At 50.6% G+C, this 24,430-nt stretch overlaps 2 protein-coding genes across 53 annotated transcripts in view; both read left to right on the top strand.

The window, feature by feature from the left end:
• Nucleotides 1-15,843, top strand: part of CAMK2G (calcium/calmodulin dependent protein kinase II gamma) — a 55,381-nt gene extending 39,538 nt beyond the window's left edge. For 6 of the 50 annotated variants that reach the window (XM_070490394.1, XM_070490401.1, XM_044757304.2 and 3 more), the window contains 9 exons: nucleotides 2,656-2,688; nucleotides 4,789-4,857; nucleotides 6,058-6,102; nucleotides 7,538-7,586; nucleotides 8,796-8,909; nucleotides 10,888-10,963; nucleotides 11,332-11,426; nucleotides 13,118-13,362; nucleotides 13,850-15,843. In XM_070490394.1, coding sequence (XP_070346495.1) covers nucleotides 2,656-2,688; nucleotides 4,789-4,857; nucleotides 6,058-6,102; nucleotides 7,538-7,586; nucleotides 8,796-8,909; nucleotides 10,888-10,963; nucleotides 11,332-11,426; nucleotides 13,118-13,350 — 714 coding nt within the window. In that variant the 3' untranslated portion in view covers nucleotides 13,351-13,362; nucleotides 13,850-15,843. Of the gene's footprint in view, nucleotides 1-2,655; nucleotides 2,689-4,788; nucleotides 4,858-6,057; nucleotides 6,103-7,537; nucleotides 7,587-8,795; nucleotides 8,910-10,887; nucleotides 10,964-11,331; nucleotides 11,435-12,420; nucleotides 12,918-13,117; nucleotides 13,363-13,849 lie in introns of those variants that run through there. The other 44 variants (XM_044757340.2, XM_070490411.1, XM_070490458.1 and 41 more) reach the window with 15 other exon arrangements.
• Nucleotides 15,844-16,202: 359 nt separating this feature from the next.
• Nucleotides 16,203-24,430, top strand: NDST2 (N-deacetylase and N-sulfotransferase 2). Of its 3 annotated transcripts, none has more exons than XM_014860596.3 (15): nucleotides 16,203-16,568; nucleotides 18,444-18,483; nucleotides 18,570-19,918; nucleotides 20,116-20,203; nucleotides 20,519-20,673; nucleotides 20,861-21,046; nucleotides 21,331-21,459; nucleotides 21,591-21,773; nucleotides 21,866-21,962; nucleotides 22,353-22,476; nucleotides 22,613-22,787; nucleotides 22,951-23,121; nucleotides 23,228-23,337; nucleotides 23,536-23,638; nucleotides 23,737-24,430. In XM_014860596.3, the coding sequence occupies exons 3-15, from the start codon at nucleotides 18,911-18,913 to the stop codon at nucleotides 23,860-23,862; spliced, it is 2,655 nt and encodes an 884-aa protein (XP_014716082.1). In that variant the 5' UTR covers nucleotides 16,203-16,568; nucleotides 18,444-18,483; nucleotides 18,570-18,910; the 3' UTR covers nucleotides 23,863-24,430. The 3 variants fall into 3 exon arrangements, with proteins under 3 accessions (XP_014716082.1, XP_044613220.1, XP_044613228.1); XM_044757285.2 differs by having other exon boundaries at nucleotides 16,230-16,568; nucleotides 20,936-21,046; XM_044757293.2 differs by having other exon boundaries at nucleotides 16,230-16,568; nucleotides 23,228-23,300.

Raw genomic sequence — 24,430 nt, 5'->3', positions numbered from 1 at the left:
CACCGCTCGTCAGGCCACGTTGAGGCAGCGTGCCACATCCCACAGCTAGAAGGACCTGCAACTAAGATATACAACTATGTATGGGGGGTTTGGGAAGATAAAGCAGAAAAAAAAAAAAGAAGATTGGCAATAGTTGTTAGCTCAGGTGCCAATCTTTAAAGAAAAAAAAAAAAGACTGGCAAGAGTGATAGGATTATGGGGTTTTTTTCCCTCTTCTCTCTTTTCCAAATTGTTTGTAATGTGGCTGCAGTCCTTTCATAATCAGGAACATGTGTACAACAATTAATGGGGCGGTTGGATGAAAGCACTGTGGAAGGGGAAGACAAAGCAAAATGTGTGGGGTTCAATTTTTCTGGGCCTTCTTGAAAGTGGAAGTGATAACCTGTGAAGTTGCTGAGAAGATCCTGAGATGTCAGCATCCTGGATCTTTCTTGTAGACTCCACCTTCCTCCCAGTTCCTGCTGCTTAAAGTCATAGGGAGGTTTCTTTCTCACTGTCCAGAAGCTTTCACAAGATGCTTGAATATTAGCATTGGTTTGAGCACTGAGTCTACATTCTGCTCGTGAATTTGGGGACTTCACATTCTGGTTAGGTTTCTTTGAAGGTGTCTGTGGAAGAATGTGAGCCACTTATGAGGATAAGACTTGAGGGGCCACAAACTCTCCAGATCCCAAGAGGGCCCTAGTTGAAGACAATTTGGGCATTCTGCTAATCCCAGGCCAGGATGGCCATCCAATCTTTAAAAATAAAAGAATGAGAGAAAGAAAAGGATATAGTTATTTATTTAAGTACTGTTTGAATATTTGTTTGTTAAGTATGGGAAGGAGGTTTGAACACTTTTCTGGTTTAAAATTTTAGATAAGTATTTAATTTTTAAATAAAAGTGAGAGAGAGTTCTTTAAAAATGATCTGGTATTTAAACAATGCTGCGCTGCGCTGATTGAGAAGGAGCCCAGCTGTGCATGGCTGAGAGCAAAACCCTGAAAGGATGGAGAGAGGAACTGAAAGAAGTCCACTCACCCAGTAGAAACTAACCCTTGGGTAGTAAAGGATTATCTCAGGTTTCTGTGCAGGACAGTTTGGGGAAAGAGAGCCAGCTACGAGAAAGCTGGGAACTTATTCCCTGTTTGGTGGAGCAGGCAGCTGAGAGTGTTCTGCCTAAGGCAAGGTCCAGGTAAAAGCCACCTGCACTGACCACAAGCCCCTGGACATCACAAGAGCCAAGACTGGGCCTGGTCATTGCCCCTACAGAGTCTCACTGATGGGATTCTGGGCAAGTTAGAAACCTGTACTCTGTTTTAGCCTGGGGAGAAACCAGAATCAGCAAACCCAGTTCAACTCAGCAAGAGTTTGTTGATTGTATGCTAACTTGAAGGCACTTTGCTAGGCATTATGGAAATTCATGTATATATGAATGTGAGGCAACTCTCTCTTTTTGAAAGATAATTTTGGAAGTAAATGCTCCTCTTCTGTTTGGGTATATATGACAGGCTAATGCAAAAGAGGCCTAATTATATTTTTACTTTCTTTTTCTTTAGAGCTAATTCTAAATTATGGACCACTCTTTTAAATACTTGTAGTCTCCTTTTGAATGTAATACATTCCAAAAAATGTCTTCTAAAGTAGAGTGTCAGCTTCTTGAGGGCAGGAACATTCCTCTGACATGTTCACTGTGCCTAGAACAGCCCTCAATAAATATTTGTTGGATATTGTTAAATGAATATGCAATAATCAAGCGACAGACAGACGTGTTACAAGAGGACTTCTGTCTCCCAGCAAGATAATTATAAAATTCCTGATTACCTTTTACCTTTTAGACACAGTCTTCTGAGATGTATTTTCAGTGTTCCATGTGGTCTTTATTTTTCTGCTCCTATTTCACATCTGAACATAAAGTCCTTGAGCATCTGGTTGAGGCTAAGGAAGCACTGCTTTCAGCATTCCACATGGTTTACATCTTTGTGTCATTGTGATCACTGCCCTTTTAATCACCAGCACTCCTATTTTTCCACTTCCCATTAATTGCAAAATGCAATAAAACATTGAAATTTTTTTAACAAGCATGGCCATACCAACAAAGAAAGGGATGCCAAAATTTAACTGTTTGCCAGATGATTTTCAAAAGCTCCACATCTTTATCTGAAAAGCAGTTTAGGGGGCCAGTGAAAAGTCTAGGTTCAGAAGTCAAATGTTATTATTAGAGCTGAGGATGACCTAGAGTAGCTTTAGCTATTTACCTGGTAGCTGCTCACTTGAATTTCAGGCAGACCTCGTAATGAGAGAAAATAAATAACTTTAGAGGTGAGCTAGCCTTATAAGCCCAAACTTATAAATTGGCAGCAAAAGTTACTTACCCCCATAGATTTGTGACTTAATCTACTTAAGAAGCTTTCTCTGATCAAGGCCGAGACATCTCAGAACATACTAAATCTGTGTTTGTGAACCTGACAGCAAAGGAGTTCTTCCTCTCCCAGGGTCTGGAGGGGTGTGTGTGCCTGGCAGTCTAGGTGCTGTTTTAACCCTTCTGGTGCTGGACTCCAGGTCTCCTCCTTCCATTCTTTTCTCCTGAGGCAGAGCCCACGCTGGTACACTAACCTGCAGCGTTTCTGTGCTTCTCTTTCCCCTTCTCTTTCCCTTTTGCTGTGGTGTGTCCAGAAAAGGAAGTCGAGTTCCAGCGTGCACCTAATGGTGAGCCTTGCCTGCCCACCCATCCGCCTACTCCATGCTGCCTGCGCCCGCCTGCCAGCCACACAAACCCATTCTGCCGTGTGCGTGTGCTTCACTCATCCTCACTGCATGTCTGTGATGTGTGGGCAGGTGTGGCCTGTCCTGCCAGGTGGGGGCCATTGCCCATGGTCACCCAGTGGCCTAAAATATGGGCACTGGAATGTGTGGTATGGCACCCCCTGCTGCAGAGCTTGGACTGCCTCCAGTAGCCCAGGGCAGGAAGTGAAGCTGGTAGGGACTTGGGGCCAAGTGGCAAGCACAGGGTGAGACCCTCACTCATGTCGCTCAGGAGGAGAGGCCCTGCTCACTGGGCATGAGCAGCCACTTCCTACAGACTGGCAGCCCAGTGGGCATCTGTGTGGTGGGCAGAAGAGTTGGTTGTAGGCTCATGGCTCTGAGCCTCACTCTCCTGGCCTTTTCACTTGTGCAAGTGCCTATTAACAGGCTGTGCCCAATGTTTCATCCTTCCCACCCAGCCCTCAGGGGAAACAGCTGAAAGACTACAGAGAATGCATCTTCTTTCTCATGGGACACAGGGCATCAAGGGGAACACAGCAGCCTGAATTATTATGAAACCATCCATTAAAGCCAGAGGTAGGGCCGCCTGGGTGACATCTCAGCCCTCTGCAGATATGGCAGGTTTTACGTACACCCTGGAGTCCTTTTCCCTTGCCAGGGTCTTTGTCTCAGCTGGGCTTTGCAGGCAGGTCAGTCTCCAATGAGCCCCAAACAGATCAATGTCAGCAGCTGAGCTAGGAGAGCTCTGCTACTTCCTGGGAAGAATGGAAGAGAGCAGAGCTGATGTGAGGTTAGACCCACATCCTGACTACTCCTGGGACTCCTCTTCTCCAGCCTGCAGAGTTCAGTGGAGTCTTGTAGCATTTGGTGCCTGGCTTTAGATTCCATGCCTAGCCCTGGGTTTGGGGACCTCTCAGCTATTGACAGCAAGCTAGGGGTGGACAGCTTCAGGTCTTGTCCAAAGGGTCATAAAAGAGGCCTCCAGGCAAGAAGAAGTAGGACAGTCTGGATAACTTTCCGTGTGTGTCTTAGGAAAGGAGCACGTCCTATTTGTCAGTGTGTCCCCACTTGCGCCCTGCACAAAGATGGTAACTACACATTTGTCTCTCTGCCTTTTGAAGAACTTGCAGGCATCAGGCTGCTCTTTGGTGGTCACCAGCTCCACTGGGACTCCCTGTGAGACTTAGTACCTTGGTTAGGGGATTGTAAGAGGCAGAGAGCGTTGATAGGACTCCCCGCCCTGGAGATCAGCCTCCTTCCTTCCTGGCCATCCTCCGACCCCAGTCCCTTGCTGTGCCACTCAGTGTAACATTTTGAAAGGCAAGGAGATACCCCAATAGTCTGCTGCTGTTAGGAGTGTTGGCCTGCTCTTTCCTGGGGGCCAGGTTCTGGGACTGCAGCCACAGCCCCCACCTGGATTCACCTGACGCTCTTTGTAGCTCTGTCCTGCTTCCTGGGGTCAGTAGATACATTTTGTATCCAAAGCCAAATTCCACCCCTTTCCTCTCTGGACACCATTCCTAGGCCAGATTTTCTTTCTCTTCTTGTTCCTCTTCTTTTTAGATCAGGCTTCAAGCTGGTATTTTAAGGGGAAGGAAATGCAGGTGGCAGGTTGAAAGGGCAGCAAGAGTCTACCCACAGATAGGGAACCCAGAATTTCTGAATTTTGTTCTGCTTTCATAGAAACCCCCCTCCTTTCCCGCTATAAAGTAAGAAGAAGATCCTGAATTTCTTTGGGTGAAATATGATTGTGCAATGACATGGCATCTGGCATGAGCAGAGATTTCTGGAGAGATCCTGTAAAACAAGTCTTTGGGCTGGTCCCACATTGAAGATGCCTCCAGAGCTAAGTCTCTGGGCCCCTACAAATACTCCCTTCTCTGATCATCTCTCCAGCTGTTATTCCCATCCGCATAGTGTTATGGAGGCCACCTCAGGCCTAGCTCCTCCAGGCCAGGCCAGGGGACAAGGGAGGTCTGGGAGTCAAATCTGAGCAGCTTTGGTAACTCTAGAGGAACTAAATCATCTGTTTTCTTGTCTCAGCCACAGAGCAACAACAAAAACAGTCTCGTAAGCCCAGCCCAAGAGCCCGCGCCCTTGCAGACGGCCATGGTACCTCCTGACTACAGCTTCTCCGCCCCTGCCCCTGGCTGCCTCTTGCTCCTTCCTGCTTCCTCTTCTTGCCCTCCCTCCTCGGCCTCCTCGGCCCTTTTCCTTTCTTATCCCTGTAGAGCAGGCTACTTTGTGTACTGCCCTATAGGCCCTTCTCCCTCATTGTCCCGCTTGGCCATGCTCCGTCCTGCATTGCAGAACTGCTGCTCCTGCTCCTTTCGCTGTTGGGGGGAAGAGTGATCAGGGCTCTCAGCTAAACCTCCCAGCCCCAGGTTGGGCCTCCAGTGGGTCTGCTGTGGGGGCCGGGAAGGTGAGTTACTTATCAAAGGAGAGGGTAGGAGCTTTCTTGGGACTTGTACATCAGTTCTTGGTGGCCTCCTTATAAAACCTGCCTCAGCCTCTCCTTTGCAAAGCCATGAACAGGAAACAGGGCTGGGATCTCCCACCTCTGGATGGTGCTGAGGTCTCTGGGTTCCTTGAGAGCCCCATGCTGCCAGTGCTTTCTGAGTTCTCTTTGGGCTCATCCAAGGAGCACTGTATGCTCTCAGAGCTCCCTCTGCTAGCAGTGGCTAACTAGAGAGTTAGCAGGGGGATGACTGAGAGAGAAGGAGGGGTAATTGTGCCTGCTATTCCTTCTACTTCCTGCGGACCTTCTTGTTGCCTGACATGGTGCTGTAGGGACAGGAACTCTGGGGAAGGCAGAAGGTGGGTGAAGCAGGCAGCTCTCTGGGCTCAGCTTATGGGGGGGGAGGGCGCATCCTGGGTCTTTCTGGAAGACCTTAGTCCACTTCCCCTTTGTCCCTGCCTCCCGCACACCCCTTGGTGAACACTGTTGTCAGGGCCTGGCCTGTGCTCTCAGCCGACAGCTCTTCCAGTGTACTTGTCCCATGGGGAAAGAAAACTCACAACTAGCAGGAATTGGGGATAGAGGCGCTTGTCCTCTCAGCTTTGCTGGTACCTGCTTCCATTAAGTGCCAGGCTTCTCCTTCTTACCAGCCAATGCTGTCCCCCAAATCTGGGGTTTTCCAGCTGCCTGGGGTCCAGTTGAGCCAGGATATTTTGTCTTGTAAAAATGGCTGGTAGGCAGGCCTCGGGTCATCACAGGGTCTATGAGGGTACTGGAGTAGGGGTGGGGTCCCTCAGGGAAGAGCTGTACATCTGTCCCCAGGTCAGGAAGGTAATTTTCATCTTCTCTCACAGGAACCTCAAACCACTGTGGTGCACAATGCTACAGATGGGATCAAGGTGAGTGGCTGCTGAGCCTGTCTCCTGCTTTCTGGTCAGGAGGCAACAGGTGAGCTGGGTTTAAGCGTCCTGTAGATGACAGTCTACAGGCTGTATCTCGAGGCCAAGGTGTTTGCAGAGTCTAGGCTATGGGTAGTGTGTGCCTGCTTGTCGCTCCATTCCCAGGAAGGGTGTTATACCTCAGTGATTCTGAGCTTGGGCTTTGTAGTCAGACAGACCTGGGTTTGAATCCTGACCCTGGGCCACTGGACAAGTCACTCTACTACTCTGCACCTCTGTTTCCCCATCTGTAAATTGGGGATAATACTAGTAAAATCCTCCTCTATGACATGAAATTTAAGTGAGAGCAAACATTAGCTAGAAAAACAGGCAGGAGTATACTCAGAGCCTAGAGTCTGCTCCATTGCCTCACCCCTTTATGCCCTCAATGACCTGGTCTCCTCCTTTTACAGAGGTGACAAGATAAAAGTCCCTCTCCACAAGTGTGAGGAAGGCAGATAATAAAATAAGAACCAAATAAATAAGATAAAATCCAGTACTGATAAGTACTATGGAGAAAATGGCATGAATTACAGAGAAAGAGTGAGCAGAGCCTTTAAGTGGTTAATGAAGGGCCTTCCTCAGGAGGCAACATCCTAGCTAAAAACTAAACAACGGGAAGGAGAGAGACAGGCAGAGTGCCCTAGACAGAGGGAACTGCAAGTGCAGGGGCTTGGCATGTGTACCTAAGAGAAGAAGCAGAATAGAAGAAATCAAGCAGAGCTAGGAATGTAGTGAGCAAGGGGGAGAGTGGCAAGAGGGAGATGAAGTTGGAGACCCAAGCAGGGCCTACTATGTAGGACTTTATAGGAGTTTGCCTTTTATTCCAGCAGCGATGAGAAACTATCAGAGGTTCTTATCAGGGGAGTGATACAGTCTGATTTACACTTTGGCAAACCACTCTGGCCATGTTATAGGCAAGAACTTTAGGGAGGAGGCAAGTGTGGAAGCAGGGAGACCAGGAAACTGTTGTAGTAGTTCAGGTACCAGATGTTGGTAGGTTGGAATCAGGTTGTAGCTGTGCATTTGAAGAGAAGAGGTTAAGACGCAGGATTTATTTTGAAGGTAGAACTGACAGATTTTATTTTAAATTGGATAACTGAGATATGAGGGAAAGAGAGAAAGAGAAGAATTAGCCTAGAATCAAACCTAGAAGAGGACTCTAGATGTTAGCCGAAATAACTGGATAGATGGTACATTTACTGAGTTGGAGAAGACTAGGGAGGGGGTTTGGGAATCCAGAGTTTTGTAAGAGTCAGAATAACAAGGGTGAAAATAGAAACTTCTATGGTTCCTGCTTGCATCTTTCATAAGAGCATATACTTTGCTTCTGTTCTTGGCTCCTCTGGTTTGCAAGGGCCTGAGTGTATAGAAACACATTCTTTTTGGCCTACAGGGCTCCACAGAGAGCTGCAACACCACCACAGAAGATGAGGACCTCAAAGGTAGGTGTTGGCCCTTGGGTGGAGTAGGGATCCCAGCAGTGTCCCAGTTGGCTCCAATGGAGTACTTGCCTTATCTGCCCCCAGAACTGAGCTTGGTAGCTACTTATACCCCTGGAGAGGGCTTGGCATAAAAGCTACTTTCCATGGGCCAAGGTATGAGGCCCCTGTCTGCTGTTGCTGGGCTGGGCAAGAGACTTCTCTTCTTTGACCCCAAGTCTGGAATAACTAAACTAGAGGTTTTTCTGAACCTATCTGGGGCCAGGGCTCAGAGAACTGTTCCCGTTGCTGATAATGATGTGACATCCCACAACAGGGACATCTTGAATCTCCACAGAAGTAGCCCACAAATGTGAGTCATTAGTAGGTGACCAGTGATCCCAGTTTCCCTAGGACTGAGGAGATTCCCAGGATGTGAAACTTTCAGTTTTAAAACCAGGACAGTCCTGGGCATATTGGGATAAGTTGGCCACTCTCATCACAAAGCCTTGGCATGAATGACAGAATCAGAACCACATTTGACCATGTCCTGGTGGTCTTGTGAGGACTACCAGCCTAAGCTTGGGCCTGGCCAGAGTGCCAGGGGGTGTTGGAGGGCATGGCGGGCCAGACCACTGGGAATCTCTGTCCCGCTCTTTGGTTTGGCCTCCTTGAATTGCTCCCTTTGCCTCCAGTAAGTGACCTTAGGCCAGGCTCTCAGAAAAGATGGAGGAATGTCACAGGACATTGCTGAGAGAACATGACCAGGGGCAATAAGCAGGCACTAAACCTTTGGGAACCAAAAAAATAGAAAGCATAAACTTATAAGGCAGTAAAGAACAGTACCTCCAGGACTGCTGGGGTTAAGATCAGATCAGTTCTGGCAATGCTGGCAGGGTAAGCAGCTCCTTCACTGTCAGGCTCTTGACCTTGTAGCCTAGCCTCCTAGAACATCTTCCCCGAGAGCAAGGGTCCTTGTACAGGCTGGTTGAAGGCTCCTCTGGAAGCCACAAGCCCAGGTCTGTGGACCTCTCTGGGGCTTTCAGCTGGGAGGCCTCTCTGGCAGAGGCGGCGGCATGGGATGTGGTCTAGTGTCCACAGCAGCCCAAGATGTCACCTTGTCCCAGCTCTGCAGTGCCATGGGCTCGGGTCCTGTCCAGCTTGCTCGCTCACCTGCCTTGTTCTGTTTGTTTTGGCTGCTCTGCCTTGCCCTGCCCTGCCCTGGCTGCCTAGCTGCCCCGCTCCGCACTGGGAATGGCAGCTCGGTGCCTGAAGGACGGAGCTCCCGGGACAGAACAGCCCCCTCTGCAGGCATGCAGCCCCAGCCTTCTCTCTGCTCCTCAGCCAGTAAGTGTGAGGGAGGCACATTCTGGCTTCCGTCTCCCTAGCTTTCCTGGAGCCCCTCAAGGATTCTCTCCCCTACCCCCCACCCCGAGCTGTCAGCCCAGCCCAGCCATCCATTTTAGTAAGCTTCAGAAGCTCAGCTTCTGCTGGGTGGGGGAGCTGACTAGAGGCGCTGTTAATACCAGGCATAAAGAAGAGTGGGTGGAAGAACATGCTGTGGAGGGAAGGAGTAAAAAGCCACTGGGCTATGTAGTGGGCCTTGCCTCAGCACTGAGCCAGGAAGAAAAGCGGAGACAGAAGTCAGGTCCAAGGTGGTGGGAGCGGGGTTGATGATGAAATTGCAATAGTTAAGAAACCATGTTGGGATGAAATGTAGTGCTTCCTGAGGCTCAGCATAATATCATACTAAGAGCTTGGGGTGAGACAGACCTCAATTTAAATCCCAGCTACACTAGCTACAAGAATGTGTGAAGTATCTTAACCTCCCAGAGCTTCAGCTTCCTTATCTATAAAGAGGGAATAAAATGGCACCTACCTCATAGCACTGTTATGAAAAATAAATGGGATAGTAGAATGTCTTAATATGATGCCTTGCCTGGTTAATGGTAGCTTGTATTTATATTTTTAGTTGTATCTGTGTAAAGGATGCCTTTGCCTGCTTCTTTTACTCCTACCATCTATCCTTTTAGAGTTTCTAAACACAGTCCTCTTCACCCACAAGGCCCCAGTCAGGTCCTGCAGATGGGTTTGGTGGGGTTGGGGGGTGGTGTGTGGGGGTGTGTGTGTGTACACATACCTGCTTGCCTCTAGAAAGTGGAAAGAGCTTGTTGGTTCCCCTAACCTGCTGCTTATTTGCCTGGAGCTGCCCCGCTGGTGGTGCCGATGGCTGTGGGGTCCCTTCCTGGCTGAACCTTTGGCTGTGCCCTTGGTTGTGCTGTTCTAATGCTCGCATTTGTCTTGCAACCCCTTGCTCCTGTGAGGAAAGGCTTGTGGCCTGGGCCAGCCTGGGGGTCTGGTCAGGGTTAGCCCAATCTCAGTCTGAGCCCTCCCTTACCCTGCTGGTGCCCTCTGCTAATAGTGGTGCTCCCTGTGAGTGGCCATGAGTGCAGGATGTCACCAGCAGTCCCTTGGCTTGGGATGGGGTGGCGATGGGGGCTCTGAGGGCACCAACTCTGCCGGCCTGTCAGTCTGAGCCTTGTCTTGGTTTTCTGAGGGGCACATCCTGGCGTGAGAGCTGATATGAAATTTAGAGCTTTTCCAAGGCTTGTCCAGGGTAAACGGAGCCATCTCTCTGGTGAGAGGCTCCATTTAAAAAGAGTGTTTATAGTTCCAAGATCCTTTATCCCCGAAAAGCCCTGCAGTTGAGATGAGCAGGGTGAAGATAATTAAGCATCCATCTGAGGGCTCTGTTCATCCTTTTAGAGCCCTCATCCCTGGCTAGATTCTGCTCTCAGGCTGGCTGTTGCCCAGGGCTAGGTTCTCAACAACAGTGACTGTTGGGGCTGGGGGAGGTGGGGGTGGTAATTGAGACCTGACTGAGTCCCTTCAGGTGAGAGAAGTAAGTAGGTGGTGGAAACAGCCATTTTGTTGTAAGAGATGCTTCTTAGAGAGACTGAATCTGCTGGGGATGGGATACACAGACCCTGGGCAGATTATTCATGATGTGCCGGGCTCCTCAGCTGTTAAAGGCAAGAGTGTTTTCTGCATCCTGGTTATTGATAGAGAGGGAGGCAAAGGCCAGAGAAGCATAACTAATGGCTGGGCTTCAGGAGAAAGGTGTTGTTAGCTCTACAGACAACAAAGGGGGGCTGGAGAGAAAGGTAGGCTCACTTTTCCCGCAAAGGGCCTCAAAGACAGAGAAGAGGGATGTCTTTGTCAAAGAGATCACAGGGGATTCTCTAAAGGATTGGGGAGGGCTCTCTGTCACTTGGGAGGTCCCCAGTCCCATGCCAGTAAATCATTGGATTTTTTTTCCCCACAGTGCGAAAACAGGAGATCATTAAGATCACAGAACAACTGATTGAGGCCATCAACAATGGGGACTTTGAGGCCTACACGTGAGTAGAAACCCATTTCCTTGAGACCCAAATTGTCTCTTGAGGCCTTCCCTCCTCCTAAAAAGCTGCTAGGACCTGGGAAAAGGGAAGGCTGGGCCCTTGGGCATAGTGTCTGAGTTAAACACCAGGCCCCTAATCTGGGAGCCCTTCCAGGTAGATGACTATGATTGAGCCCTCCTGTGGTGTCCTGGCAGTAGGCTGAAAGGGCAGAGAAAAATGGCTCAGCAGGCAGGCCCCTAAGATCTTAGCCATCTCTCAAGCCTAGCCCACAGCTAACCTGCTGCAGGACAGACACCACTAACCAGGAAGAAAGACAAGTAATTCCCATAGAAGACTGACAGGCTGCTTTCTTTTTTTTTTTTCTGCAGGAAGATTTGTGATCCAGGCCTCACTTCCTTTGAGCCTGAGGCCCTTGGTAACCTCGTGGAGGGGATGGATTTCCATAAGTTTTACTTTGAGAATCGTGAGTGGGTTCGTGCTGCTGATATACTCCTGCCTGCCCCTTCACCCTCCGTGCCTCTGTCCCCACACACCTTCTCCTCTTCCCAGTTGCCTACTTTTCCCTTATTTGACCTGCCTGCTGCACCCTGGTCCGTGTGCTTGCCTCCTTGTGCCCTGAGGATGGTCTTAAAGTGACAGCTTCGAAAGCCCTGCCCCAGAGCCCCACGTGCCCTTTCATTCTGCAGCTGCTTCATGGCAGTGCCAGTCGTCAGAATCAGGGTCACTGTATTTCTTGAAGCCTCACCTCTTTCCAAGATGATTGGGAACCATTTGAGATTAGGTTGAGATGATCTCAGCAAGTAAGAATAAAGTTATGTGTCTGCAGGTTTCCCAGTAGAGGAAATTAAAACCAGGATAAGAATGTGCAAGCAACAGGGCACTGTTGGTGATTTGTGGCTACGGTCCTCCTAAATATCGAGGGAGATAAGAGTCCTGTCTCTGGGGGTGTACACTCTCGACAGTTTGTGGAAGTACCAAGGGACCAGAAGCTGAATCATCACCACCTCCCATCTTTCTCTCCACTCTCGAAGACCCTCCCCCTCCTTATTTTTTTTCTCTTCTTTTCCACTTTATCCTGGGCCTTCCCCATCCTGCCCTGAGTTTTATTTTATCACTGTTTTTTCTACTAACTCTCCATGTGTCTACTGCAAATGTAAACCCTAGGCTATCTAAGTAATTCTGTTAGCCAGAAGCAATTCCAGAGTTCATAGAACTTCTAGGGAAGGTCTCAGATGGCCCCGTCTAACATCTGAATTGAACTAAAATGTGAATCTCAATAAAAGCAACACAATTCTCAGTGTTTGCTGATAATGGCAGTGCAACTTCTTTTGGCTTTCCCCCAGAGGAGCCTGGGAACCCTGGGAATATCTGAGCTTGCTGCTTTGTTGATTCTGTTTTAACTTTGGAACTTTTTTTTTTTTTTTAAAGATTTTATTTTTTCCTTTTTCTCCCCAAAGCCACCCGGTACGTAGTTGCATATTCTTCGTTGTGGGTCCTTCTAGTTGTGGCATGTGGGACGCTGCCCCAGCGTGGCTTGATGAGCAGTGCCATGTCCGCGCCCAGGATTCGAACCAATGAAACACTGGGCCGCCTGCAGCGCAGCGCGCGAACTTAACCACTCGGCCACGGGGCCAGCCCCCAACTTTGGAACTTTTTTAAATCACAAATCAACTTTCAATATTTTAAGTTCTTGATTTGCTCTACAGCCCTAATTAGGAAAAAGCCAACCTTTATGAAATCTAAACATCAGCCTGGCAGAAAGGTCATAGGCTTTAGTTGAGTCATATGGTCCTGAGTTCAAATGTTGTGTGATATGGGCAAATTACTTAATCTCTTCGAGCTTGTTTCCTTATCTAACTTATAATGAAGAAAATAATATTGACCAAGCTTACAGCACATGCATGTAAAACCCCAGCACAATGTCTAATTAAAATAGCAGCTGGTATTATCATTATTCCTCACCTTTCTCTTCCTTTTTGGTAACTGAGACTAATGTGATGGGGTTTCCTGGCCTCTGGAAGGAGTATGGGGGACTTGGAGACTCTCAGAATGGTTGCTGGAGAGGGTGAGACTTGGAGTGCAGGCTGGGAGGAAAATGCCCGTTCCCAGGCCTGACGCCCTACTACCTACCCCACCCTGCCCTGCCCCCTACAGTCCTATCTAAGAACAGCAAGCCCATCCACACCACCATCCTGAACCCACACGTCCATGTGATTGGGGAGGACGCAGCTTGCATCGCCTACATCCGCCTCACCCAGTACATCGATGGGCAGGGTCGGCCTCGCACCAGCCAGTCGGAGGAGACCCGGGTCTGGCACCGCCGGGATGGCAAGTGGCTCAATGTCCACTATCACTGCTCAGGGGCCCCTGCCGCACCGCTGCAGTGAACTCAGCCACAGGTGCACCTGGTGGGGGTGGGAAAGGGCTGGGACAGGTGGGGTCAGAGGAGGAAGTGGAGGTTGAGAGGTGGCATTGGGGGAGGATAATGGGCCATCCCAGAAGAGTAGCAAAGGCTGGACAGAGTGGTTGTAGTGAGTTATGCTCTGAAATCAGACAGACTTGAGTCCAGCTCCATGACTCCAAATTGAGTGACCTTTGACAGGTTACTTCTCCTCCCTAAGCCTCAGTTTCCTTAGCTGTCAAAAAGAGAGAAAGAGTGGTGCCTACCTCATTGAGTTGTGAGGATTAAATAAGATACTTAAAAGTCAAGCATTTAGTTAAGTGCTCAGCAAATGCGAGGCAATGTTATATTTAAATACTAGCTTCTCCCCCATCCTTCACCTTCTTAGGCAGACTTGGCCATGTGTATAGTGTGTTTAAGTCCCTGGAACTCATCTGTGTGCTTATTGTCCTCTGTTCCATTACCACATCTGTCCTCTTTGACAGGAGCATTAGGAGATCCCAGCTGGAGGTCGAACCTTTGCAGCCAGTGGCTCTGGAGGGCCTGAGTGACAGCAGCAGTCCTGTTCGTTTGAGGTTTAAAACAATTAAATTACAAAGAGGCAGCAGCCAATGCACGCCCCTGCATGCAGCCCTCCCGACCGCCCTTCGTGTCTGTCTCTGCTGTACCGAGGTGTTTTTTACATTTAAGGAAAAAAAAAGAAAAAAGATTGTTTAAAAAAAATGGAATCCATACCATGATGCATTTTAAAACCACCGATAGTCCTTGGGCTGGCAAGAAGGCAGGAGTTTATGTGATGCCCATCCTGCATGAGCAGTGGGCTCACCTACCAGCCCAGAATAGGTGAGCTCAGTCTCTAGCCTCCATGGACTCAGAGGACCAGGCAAGAACTCTGACAGAGCTTTGGGGGCTGTGATGTGATTGCAGCCCCTGAGGTGGCCTGCCTGCCCCAGGTCTAGCAATGGACTTCTTCAGAACTTGCATATGGACCTAGAATGAGGCTGATGAGAACATCGTGGCCATCAGACCTACTTGGGAGAGAACGTGGAGCTCCCAGCCTGCTTTGGAGGCAGCTGAGAAGCAGTGACCTCAGGACTGAGAAGCAGTGGCCCAGACATTGCTGTACTGTTCCATTTAGTGTAGATGGGAAGAGAATTGGTGCTGCAGAAGTGTGTCCGCTACGAAGCTGATGAGAAACCTTGTGTTAGTTTGATATGCACTCATCCATTTTTATAGGATGCACAATGCACGTGGGCCCTGATAATGAGGCCCAATCCCTGCAGCTGGGAAGGGGGATGGGTTGCTGCTTTGCTTCATGTTTGTTTTCTTATAACTTAGCAAGGAGAGAACAGGCCCTGGTCAGGGCTCCCCTTGCTGCCTTTGGCAGTTCTGTTTCTGTGCTGATATGGACCATCTTTGTCTTGCCTTTTCATGGTGGTGGTCCCTGTGCTGACCCTCATCTGGGCCTGGATCCTCTGCCAAGTGCCCCTATGGGATGGGAGGAGTGAGGCAGTGGGATTGAGTTGATGGTTGTTTCTATGCATTCAGGCTGCCCTCAGGGCTGCCTCCCTTCCTCTTCCCTTGCTGCACGTCTGTCTCTTTTCCTATCTATGAGATTTACCTGACTGCTCTGGCAAGAAGAAGAGGTGTCCTCTTTAAAGGCCTCTTTACTGACGAACTGAAGTATAGACTTACTGCTGGACAATCTGCATGGGCATCACCCCCCCTCTACCTGCATGTGCCCACAAAGAGGTATCCAGAGCCAAGGCTCCTACATTCATTGTCCCTCTCTGTGCTCAAGGAGTTCCATCCCAGGAGGGAAAGATCTATACTCTAAGCAGATAGCAGAGAAGATAATGGAGGAGCAGTTGCTCATGGCCTTGGTTTCCCCCAAGACAACTGTGTAGACTTACCTGCACAAATATCTGCACTATTAGGGGAAAGGTGGGTAGACTCCAGCTCCTTGGACTACCTTCAGGAGGCACAGGAGCTGGGAGAAGAGGCAAAGCTACAGATTGACCTTGGAGCCAGCTGAGAAGAAAGCAGACACAGGTGCTGGTGCTTGGATTTAGCCAGGCTCCTCTGAGCACCTCATGCATGCCCTAGCTCTTTCCTGCCCTGCAGCCTGCAGTACCAGCACGCAGACACCTTCACCACAGGGTTTGGTTTTGCTGGCTTGAAGATAAATGGTCTTAGAGTTCATTAAGACCCATAGCTTCATATGGCTGCTCTGGCCCCACTTCTTAGCATTCTTACTCCTCTTCTGGGGCTAATGTCAGCATCTATAGACAATAGACTATTAAGACAAAAAATCACCTTTTAAACAGGAAATGGAAGGCATTTGATGCAGAATTTTTGCATGATGACATAGAAATAATTTAAAAATAGTGTTTGTTCTGAATGTTGGTAGACCCTTCATAGCTTTGTTACAATGAAACCTTGAACTGAAGATATTTAATAAAATAACGTTTAAACAGTCCATTGTGTTACTGCTGTTGAGGCTAATGGCTAGAGGTCTAGATTTTAGCAGCCTGGTTAGAAGGCTTCAGATGGAGAGATGTACTTTCTCCGACTCTCTTTGGGCCCATTTTAGAATAAAACTTCCTTATAAACTTACCAGTCTCCCACCACTCCATCGGGCCGCTGAGGCCAGTGTGGGGTGAGGAGGAAGAATTTGGGCCCCTAGGTGGTGGGCTGGGATCTCGCCTCGCCCCCGGGTCCCGCCCGCCACAGGGGCCGCCCTCGCCCCTCAGTGGGCTGGCCCGGCTCCCCCTCCGCAGGGCTGAGTGGAAGAGCCCGAGTCGTCGGCCCGCCCCTGCCCGGGGAGCCGTGGCGCTTGACGCTCGCTAGACGGTGCCACTCACTGGGTGGGGGAGGGGGTGCGCCTCGGCGGGCGGGGCGCGGAGCCGGCCGTCTCGGTGGCCGTGGTGCGTCTCAGCGCTACCGAAGGTCCTTCGGCTGCCCGACTCCTCGGCCGCGCGGCTGCCAGGCCCAGAGGCGGAGGGAACGCGAGGGGGCACCACGAGCGGCGGCGCGCCGCCTCCCCCAGGTGGAAGCGGTGGTTGGGCCCAGCTGCGGCGGAGCGTTTGCTCGGAGATGGCGGAGCCGCCGCGACGCGGCCCGAGGCCCCGAGAGCTGGGAAGCCGGGCAGCCCCGGGACGTGGCGGAGCCCGGGGACAGCGGGGACGCCGCCCAGTCCGCCGGGTGAGCTGCCCTTGAGGAGAGCCCCTCCACTCAATGTGGCCCCCACCCACGGCCGCCCGCAGTCCCTCCCCTCAGACTGCCCCTCAGCGTTGCCACCGTAACGCCCGCAGGGGCGTCCCGGGCGGCCCCTCAGTGCGGCCCAGCGCTCCCCTCGCCCTGTGCTCCCTCCAGTAGCCTCCCTGGTAGTAACCTCGTGCCCCTCAGCTCGCCCCTCAGTAGGGGGCTCCTCTTCCCCTCGGGGTTCTCCCAGCGCAATGGCTGCCTCGATGTCACCCAGACTCTCTCAGTGCTCCCCTCGCCCCGTCTCCTTTAATGCTCCACGTTTGGCTTTCTCTACATATCTACCTGTGACCTCGTATTCCTCCTCAGCCGGCTTCCTCCAACGTGACCCCAGTGTGCTAGCCCCCCTGCCCGTGTCGCTACTCGGTTCCCCCTCCTCCCACAGCACCTCACTGCTTGTCTCCAGCGCGCGGCCCACGCCCCCGCTTCCCCAGTCGCTGTCACTGTTGCTCTCTCCCAGCCCAGGCCTGGACGACCCCTTTGGTTTCTCCCTCAGAAACCTGGCACTGCTGCACACTCATACAGCGTCCCCCTCACCCCGGGTTCCTGCTTCGGTGTTCATCATCCCACCCCACACCCTACGCCAGTACGCCCTCAGCACCCCTGCCCTAAGTGTTGCTGCTGCTTCTAGGTACGAAGCTAAAATGCAGTGGTTAAGAGCAGGGCTATGGAGCTTGACAGGCCTGACTTTGAATCCCAGTTCCTTCACTGACTGAGCTGTGTGATCCTGGGCAAATTACTAAGCTTCTCTGGACGCCAAATTACTCATATGTAAGATGGGGTTGATAATAGTATCTACCTCTTACCTCTTAGAGCTGGTGTGAGCGTTAAATATACGGAAAGCTCTTAGAAGAATGTGTGGCAAAGAGTAAGCTCTTAGTAAATGTTAACTATTCTTAACATTATGGGTGACACATCCTGAATATCTGCTTCCTCTCAGTGACTTCTTCTCACTAGTGTTTTCCCTAAAGAATTTCCTCTAATTCTTACAATTTACTCCTTCCTAGCGCCGTTTTGATCCTCTCCCAGCTCTCTCTTCATGTCAGTTAGCTTTACCCATGCCAGAGATGAACTACTCTTAAATCATCTCTCTCAATTCTGAAGGGCCCTGTCTTTGCCTAATCACTCCTGAGATGTGTGTGTTGGGGGGTGGGTGGTAGAGAGGGATTGCCAGCCACTGGCCCAACTCGGAGTGACTAAGGTGGGGAGAGCGACAAAGTTTCTAGAAGCAGTCTGTCTATTTAAGGAAAAAAGTCTCCAAAATTGTGTCCTTAAAACTGTTTTCTGATCTTACTGTTCTTCTCTATTATTGATTGGATACGACTTAAGCTCCTGTTACTTTCTGTTATCCAGCCCCACTCAGTTTGCTCTGTTTTTAGCACCATTTCTCTTTCCTCTCGAATTCCCCCACCATAGTGTCCACCTGACTGCAAGTTCGTTAGTGCCGTTAGCCTGTGGTGTTGCGTCTGATTGGTGAGGAAGATTAACAGACTCGTGAGTTTCCTCTTATCTGATATTTTGTTGGAGCTCAGGACTTATGGGGCTTTCCGTCCCTTCCTCACAGGAAGACCAGAGCTCCTGCTGGCTGGCCAACTGTACTGTTACCAGCTGGGAACTCCTTTCAGAGCAGGTTCATTTTCAGCCTCCTGGGCTGTTTGGCCTCTTGTTGATAGGAGATTTGTTCCCTTCCTGTCCTTGAATATACTGCTCTAACTCTGAGCTTAGCGCAGGGAGGAGAATTTAGACAGTATTCTAAGAAATGGAACAAGCTGTGAAGCTAAGGTATGAGACTCAGATTGTGTTGTTTTTCTACAGGAGCTTTTTTTTGGAGAACAAATCATCCTGTGAGCAGGAGGTAAGAGAGATGGGGTGAAGAGGGGGAATAGATTAATGACACAGTTTCAAGGAGAGAAGTAACCCATCAATTTCTCTGTCTTACAGATAGTGAGGGCAAAGATTGTGAACTTTGCTGACCTCTGACGTGAGGAGCTCAGCCAGGACTGAAGGTGGAGCCTGGCTAGATTTGCATCCTGAAGCCATGGGCCAGTGGGCCATGGTGACCTGAGACCAATGGACTCTGTCCACTTGCCCCCTGTTGCCCTGTCTACCTCCCCTACCCTATTCTAAGGGGACTAGTCTCCACCTCTTCAGGGAACTGACCTTGCAGGAATCCCTTTCCCCTATTTTTCCATCCTTCCACTCTCCCAAGAGAGCCCCAGCCTATAGAACTCCTACTTCCCATCCCCTGAGGTGGTCCCCGTTCCTCCGTCCGCTCCCCCGCCATGCTCAAGCTGTGGAAGGTGGTACGCCCAGCTCGGCAGCTGGAACTGCACCGCCTCATACTGCTGCTGATCGCTTTCAGTCTGGGCTCCATGGGCTTCCTGGCTTACTATGTATCTACCAGCCCCAAGGCCAAGGAACCCTTGCCCCTGCCCTTGGGAGACTGTAGTAGTAGTGGTGGGGCAGCTGGCCCTGGCCCTGTACGGCCTCCACTCCCACCCCGGCCCCCGAGGCCTCCAGAGACAGCTCGAACGGAACCTGTGGTCCTTGTGTTTGTGGAGAGTGCATACTCACAGCTGGGGCAGGAGATTGTGGCCATCTTGGAGTCTAGTCGTTTTCGTTACAGCACTGAGCTGGCACCTGGCCGAGGGGACATGCCTACACTGACTGATCATACCCGTGGCCGCTATGTCTTGGTCATTTATGAGAACTTGCTGAAATATGTCAACCTGGATGCCTGGAGTCGGGAACTGCTAGACCGGTACTGTGTGGAGTATGGTGTGGGCATCATTGGCTTTTTCCGAGCACATGAGCATAGCCTACTGAGTGCCCAGCTCAAGGGCTTTCCCCTTTTTCTACACTCAAATTTGGGGCTCCAGGACTACCAAGTGAATCCTTCTGCCCCGCTACTGCATCTCACACGCCCCAGCCGCCTGGAGCCTGGGCCCCTGCCTGGTGATGACTGGACCATTTTCCAGTCCAATCATAGTACATATGAACCAGTGCTTCTTGCTAGCCTTCGGCCAGCTGAGCCCCCCATGCCAGGAGTGGTGCCTCGCCGGGCCCACCTTCCCACTGTGGTACAGGACCTGGGGCTTCATGATGGCATCCAGCGAGTGCTCTTTGGCCATGGCCTCTCCTTCTGGCTTCACAAACTTGTTTTTGTCGATGCTGTTGCATACCTCACTGGCAAGCGCCTCTGCCTGGACCTTGACCGCTACATCTTGGTAGACATCGATGACATCTTTGTGGGCAAGGAAGGTACCCGCATGAAGGTGGCTGATGTTGAGGTCAGTCTTTTTGTTGACGCAAATTGCTTTCCTTAGAAGTTGTTTGAAGCTCTGTCCTATCAGACTCCCTTCCTTGATTCTGAGCTTGTCATAGGTATACACCCTGCCCTTTCCAGGCAGGAAGAATGCTACTTCTCATTTTTCTCCTGCTCAGTCTGCTCTCTCCTGATTTCTCATGTCCCTGCTACTCTTCCCAGGCTCTGTTGACCACCCAGAACAAACTCAGGACCTTAGTCCCCAACTTCACCTTCAACTTGGGCTTCTCGGGCAAGTTCTATCATACTGGTGAGCCTACTCCCTTGCTCCTTCAGCATGTCAGTCTTAGTTTGATCTGTCCCTTCACTGTCCATCTTCCTGGGCAGACAAGCTGGAGAAGAGGGGCAAGGTTTGGGGTCAGAGTACTGTGAGGAGCTTGCAGTGGGTATGAATTTAGGTTTGCATGGGTGGCTGGAGGGCAAGTTGGTAGTGGGGCAAATACAGTCTTAGGTGGGCAGAGGTCAGCAATGTTGTTCCCAGGATGGAAGCTGGTCAGTGTTGTTGCAGAAAAAGGAGGGCACAGGGGCTGACTTGCTGTGGTCAGTGGTCAGTGTGTGGTCATAGGGACAGAGGAGGAGGATGCAGGGGACGACATGCTGCTGAAGCACCGCAAAGAGTTCTGGTGGTTCCCCCACATGTGGAGCCACATGCAGCCACACCTGTTCCACAATCGCTCCGTGCTGGCTGACCAGATGAGGCTCAACAAACAGTTTGCTCTGGTGAGACCCTTGGATCTCTCTTCCCCATACTTTTCCCCAGAAATAATGCTTCCTTTTCAACTTTCCCCTAAGGGGGTACCCTTTCCCTACCCTCTCCATTTTTCTTTCTGTGGAGGCATCCCCACCCTCTTTACCCGCTACACCCCAAACCTCACCAGGTCCTGGTGAGAGTCTGTGCCATTCCCAGGAGCATGGGATTCCCACGGATCTGGGGTATGCTGTGGCCCCCCACCACTCGGGCGTGTACCCTATCCACACGCAGCTCTATGAGGCCTGGAAATCTGTGTGGGGCATCCAGGTGACCAGCACTGAGGAGTATCCCCATCTCCGCCCTGCCCGCTACCGCCGTGGCTTCATTCACAATGGCATTATGGTGAGGGACTCCCCATACAAACTTGAATCAAACTCTCACATTTAGACAGCCCCCAACCTGCATTGACCTTTGTCTTGTCAGCTTCCAGTCCAAGTTCATCCACATAATAGGGGGTAGAGGGGTGAAGAGTCATAATGCACATAGTAAGAGCTTTATTGCTATAACTTAAGACTTAGTCCTCTACAAATGCAGGGAATCCTAATGCTTCAGGATTTTTGTCCTTCATCTACTTCACATTCTACCTTTCAAATTTCATCTATCCCTGTTCCTTGTTTTCTCTCCAGGTGCTGCCACGGCAGACATGTGGCCTCTTCACTCACACAATCTTCTATAATGAGTACCCTGGAGGCTCTCGTGAACTAGACCGGAGCATCCAAGGTGGAGAGCTCTTTCTGACGGTGCTGCTTAATCCGGTAAGGTGCCTAGAGGAAGGGCTAGAAGATTGGTGAGCCAAAGTGTCTGCAGGCTGGGACTTTTGCTCACCAAGCCTGATTCTGAGGTGGGGTAGGCTCTCCAAATCTGACATGCAGGCACCCCCTTACAGATTAGCATCTTTATGACGCATCTGTCCAATTATGGAAATGATCGCCTGGGCCTGTACACCTTTGAGAGCCTGGTGCGCTTCCTCCAGTGCTGGACACGGCTGCGTCTACAGACCCTTCCTCCAGTCCCTCTTGCACAAAAGTACTTTGACCTCTTCCCTCAAGAGCGAAGCCCCCTTTGGCAGGTATGAGTGGAGCTCAGGCTGACCAGAGACATGATGGGGGTGGGGGTTGAAGGAAAGATTGGGCCTTATCTGATTCTTGGCCTCACCGTCAGAATCCCTGTGACGACAAGAGACACAAAGATATATGGTCCAAGGAGAAAACCTGTGATCGGCTCCCCAAGTTCCTCATTGTGGGACCCCAGAAGACAGGTGAATCATCCTTAGCCAACTTTTCTTGCCTTGCCTTAAACCCAAAGGATTTTTTGGCCAAGGAACTCCCTTCTCATACCCATCTCTTATTAATCCAGTCTCTTGAGACAGTGATTCTTATGATTCTTAACCCTGGTATATCAGAATCACCTGTGGAGTTCTTTTTTGTTTTTTGTTTATTTGGTAAGATCCACAAGTGATTGTGATGCACAGTCAAGGCTGAGAACCACTGTTTTAACCCTTCCCCGGGCCTCTCAGACTTTCCTTCTCTCACTCTAGTTTGGCCAAAGGGGATTTTACTACCCAGAGTGGTTATTTTCTCACCTCCTTCAAGCCATGTTGTTGAGCTGCTGCTCTCCTACAATGGCCTGTACTTTCTTTCCCATTTAGGGACCACAGCTATTCACTTCTTCCTGAGCCTGCACCCAGCTGTGACCAGCAGCTTCCCCAGTCCCAGCACCTTTGAGGAGATTCAGTTCTTCAACGGCCCTAATTACCACAAGGGCATTGACTGGTGAGACTGGGCACCCTTGGAATGCTTCTCAGAGCTCTCCCTTCCCCGAGAATATCCCATTCCACCTTCTACCAGCACAGATGTCTGGCCCCTTTACTCTGCAAATTCTCTGCCTCTCCTCTGTGCTACTTCCTAGGTACATGGACTTCTTTCCTGTCCCTTCCAATGCCAGCACTGATTTCCTCTTTGAAAAAAGTGCTACCTACTTTGATTCAGAGGTTGTACCACGGCGGGGGGCTGCCCTCCTGCCACGAGCTAAAATCATCACTGTGCTCACCAACCCTGCTGACAGGGCCTACTCCTGGTACCAGGTGAGCCTGAAGCTAGGGGCACATTAAGGCTTAAGGGAATGAGGGTAGGGAAACTAGTGCCTTGGGGAGGGGTGCCTGTGCTGTCTGTTCACCAGACAGGAGTAAGGGCAGAATAATTTTGTCACACCACCAATCCCTTCCCTTCCTATTCCTTGTCCTCCAGCACCAGCGAGCACATGGAGACCCAGTTGCTCTGAACTATACCTTCTACCAGGTGATTTCAGCCTCTTCCCAGGCCCCTCTGGCACTTCGCTCCCTGCAGAACCGCTGTCTTGTCCCTGGCTACTATTCCACCCATCTACAACGCTGGCTGACTTACTACCCCTCTGGACAGGTACAATTCCCCAATAGCCCTCACTGGGGTCTCCCTTCCCCACCTCTTCCCTTCAGCCCAGAGGCTCCTAAGGAATACAGTAGGAACCACATCCCTCTTCCTTTAGTTGCTGATTGTGGATGGGCAAGAGCTGCGTACCAACCCAGCTGCCTCAATGGAGAATATCCAGAAGTTCCTGGGTATCACACCCTTTCTGAACTACACACGGACCCTCAGGTGGGAGAGCATGACCCAGGGGAGGAGGACTATGGGGGAAATGGGGAAGCAGGTTGACCATGTCTGTTTGGAAGAGACATGGATTTGCCTGTCTCACAAGGAGAGACGTGTCCCCGGGGGCTGGGAAAGGTAGTGTACCTTTATGGGGCTTGGATTTCTTTTCTCCCTGCCACCTAATGGCCTCTTCCTGTCGAGCAGGTTTGATGAAGATAAGGGATTCTGGTGCCAGGGACTTGAAGGCGGTAAGACTCGCTGTCTAGGCAAGAGCAAAGGCCGGAGGTACCCAGATATGGACACTGAGGTAAGTAAAGCCCGGGGCAGAATATTCCTCTCCCACCTCTGAGATCTGATTTTGTGTCCCACTCTTAACCATTTCTGCCTTCATTTTTCTCCTATCAGTCCCGCCTTTTCCTTGTGGATTTTTTCCGGAACCACAACTTGGAACTGTCGAAGCTGCTGAGCCGGCTTGGACAGCCAATGCCCTCATGGCTTCGGGAAGAACTGCAGCATTCCAGTCTGGGCTGATGTTCCAGCATCCTGTACCAGCAAAAAGCCCCTGCTTCCCTGAGTCACAAGCCCAGAGCAGGGCCCACAAGGGGTATGAGAGTGGCCTGGCCCCTCCCCCTTCTACCTCAGTGGCCCCCAGGCCTGGGATGGCTAAGAAGGGAAGGGCATCCCTTTCCCATAGCTATGGGGTCTAATAAAGGGGCTTCCCTTGATACCCCACATCATGGTACTAGGCACCTTCAACCCATGGTCTTAGAAGGTGGGAAGGAATGAGAGGGTCCAGGCAGGGTGTAGAGGAACGTCTTAATCCAATGATTTCCCTCTTCATCCCCAGCAGTGTATGTATTTATACCTGACTATGGGAGGGACCCCTTACTGTGGGATCAATGGGATCTACCTGTGGCCTGGCCTCCCTATGTCATTCACATTGAATGGGGATGAGGTCGGACAGTGGCTCATAGAGCTGAGTATGAGCCCTAGCTGTGGGCTAGAAATGTCCTTAATAAACATCCTTATTTTTCTGTTTTATCTGCCTCACTGGAGTGGGAGAAACCTAGAATAAATATCAGACTTTTCCCCTGCCTCA

The sequence above is a fragment of the Equus asinus genome, chromosome 2 (genome assembly GCF_041296235.1).
Source record: "Equus asinus isolate D_3611 breed Donkey chromosome 2, EquAss-T2T_v2, whole genome shotgun sequence".
In the NCBI taxonomy this organism is placed as follows: Eukaryota; Metazoa; Chordata; class Mammalia; order Perissodactyla; family Equidae; genus Equus; species Equus asinus.
The sequence above is the reverse complement of the archived record's forward strand: the minus strand, read 5'-3'. Positions and strand labels throughout refer to the sequence as shown.

What these genes read in the sequence shown, in the direction of transcription:
- NDST2 (XM_014860596.3), top strand. Translation starts at nt 18,911, where the DNA reads ATGCTCAAGCTGTGGAAGGTGGTACGCCCAGCTCGGCAGCTGGAACTG. An exon ending in TGACGGTGCTGCTTAATCCG is followed by an intron (nt 21,460 to 21,590) that starts GTAAGGTGCCTA and finishes ACCCCCTTACAG; the next exon opens with ATTAGCATCTTTATGACGCA. An exon ending in AACTACACACGGACCCTCAG is followed by an intron (nt 23,338 to 23,535) that starts GTGGGAGAGCAT and finishes CCTGTCGAGCAG; the next exon opens with GTTTGATGAAGATAAGGGAT.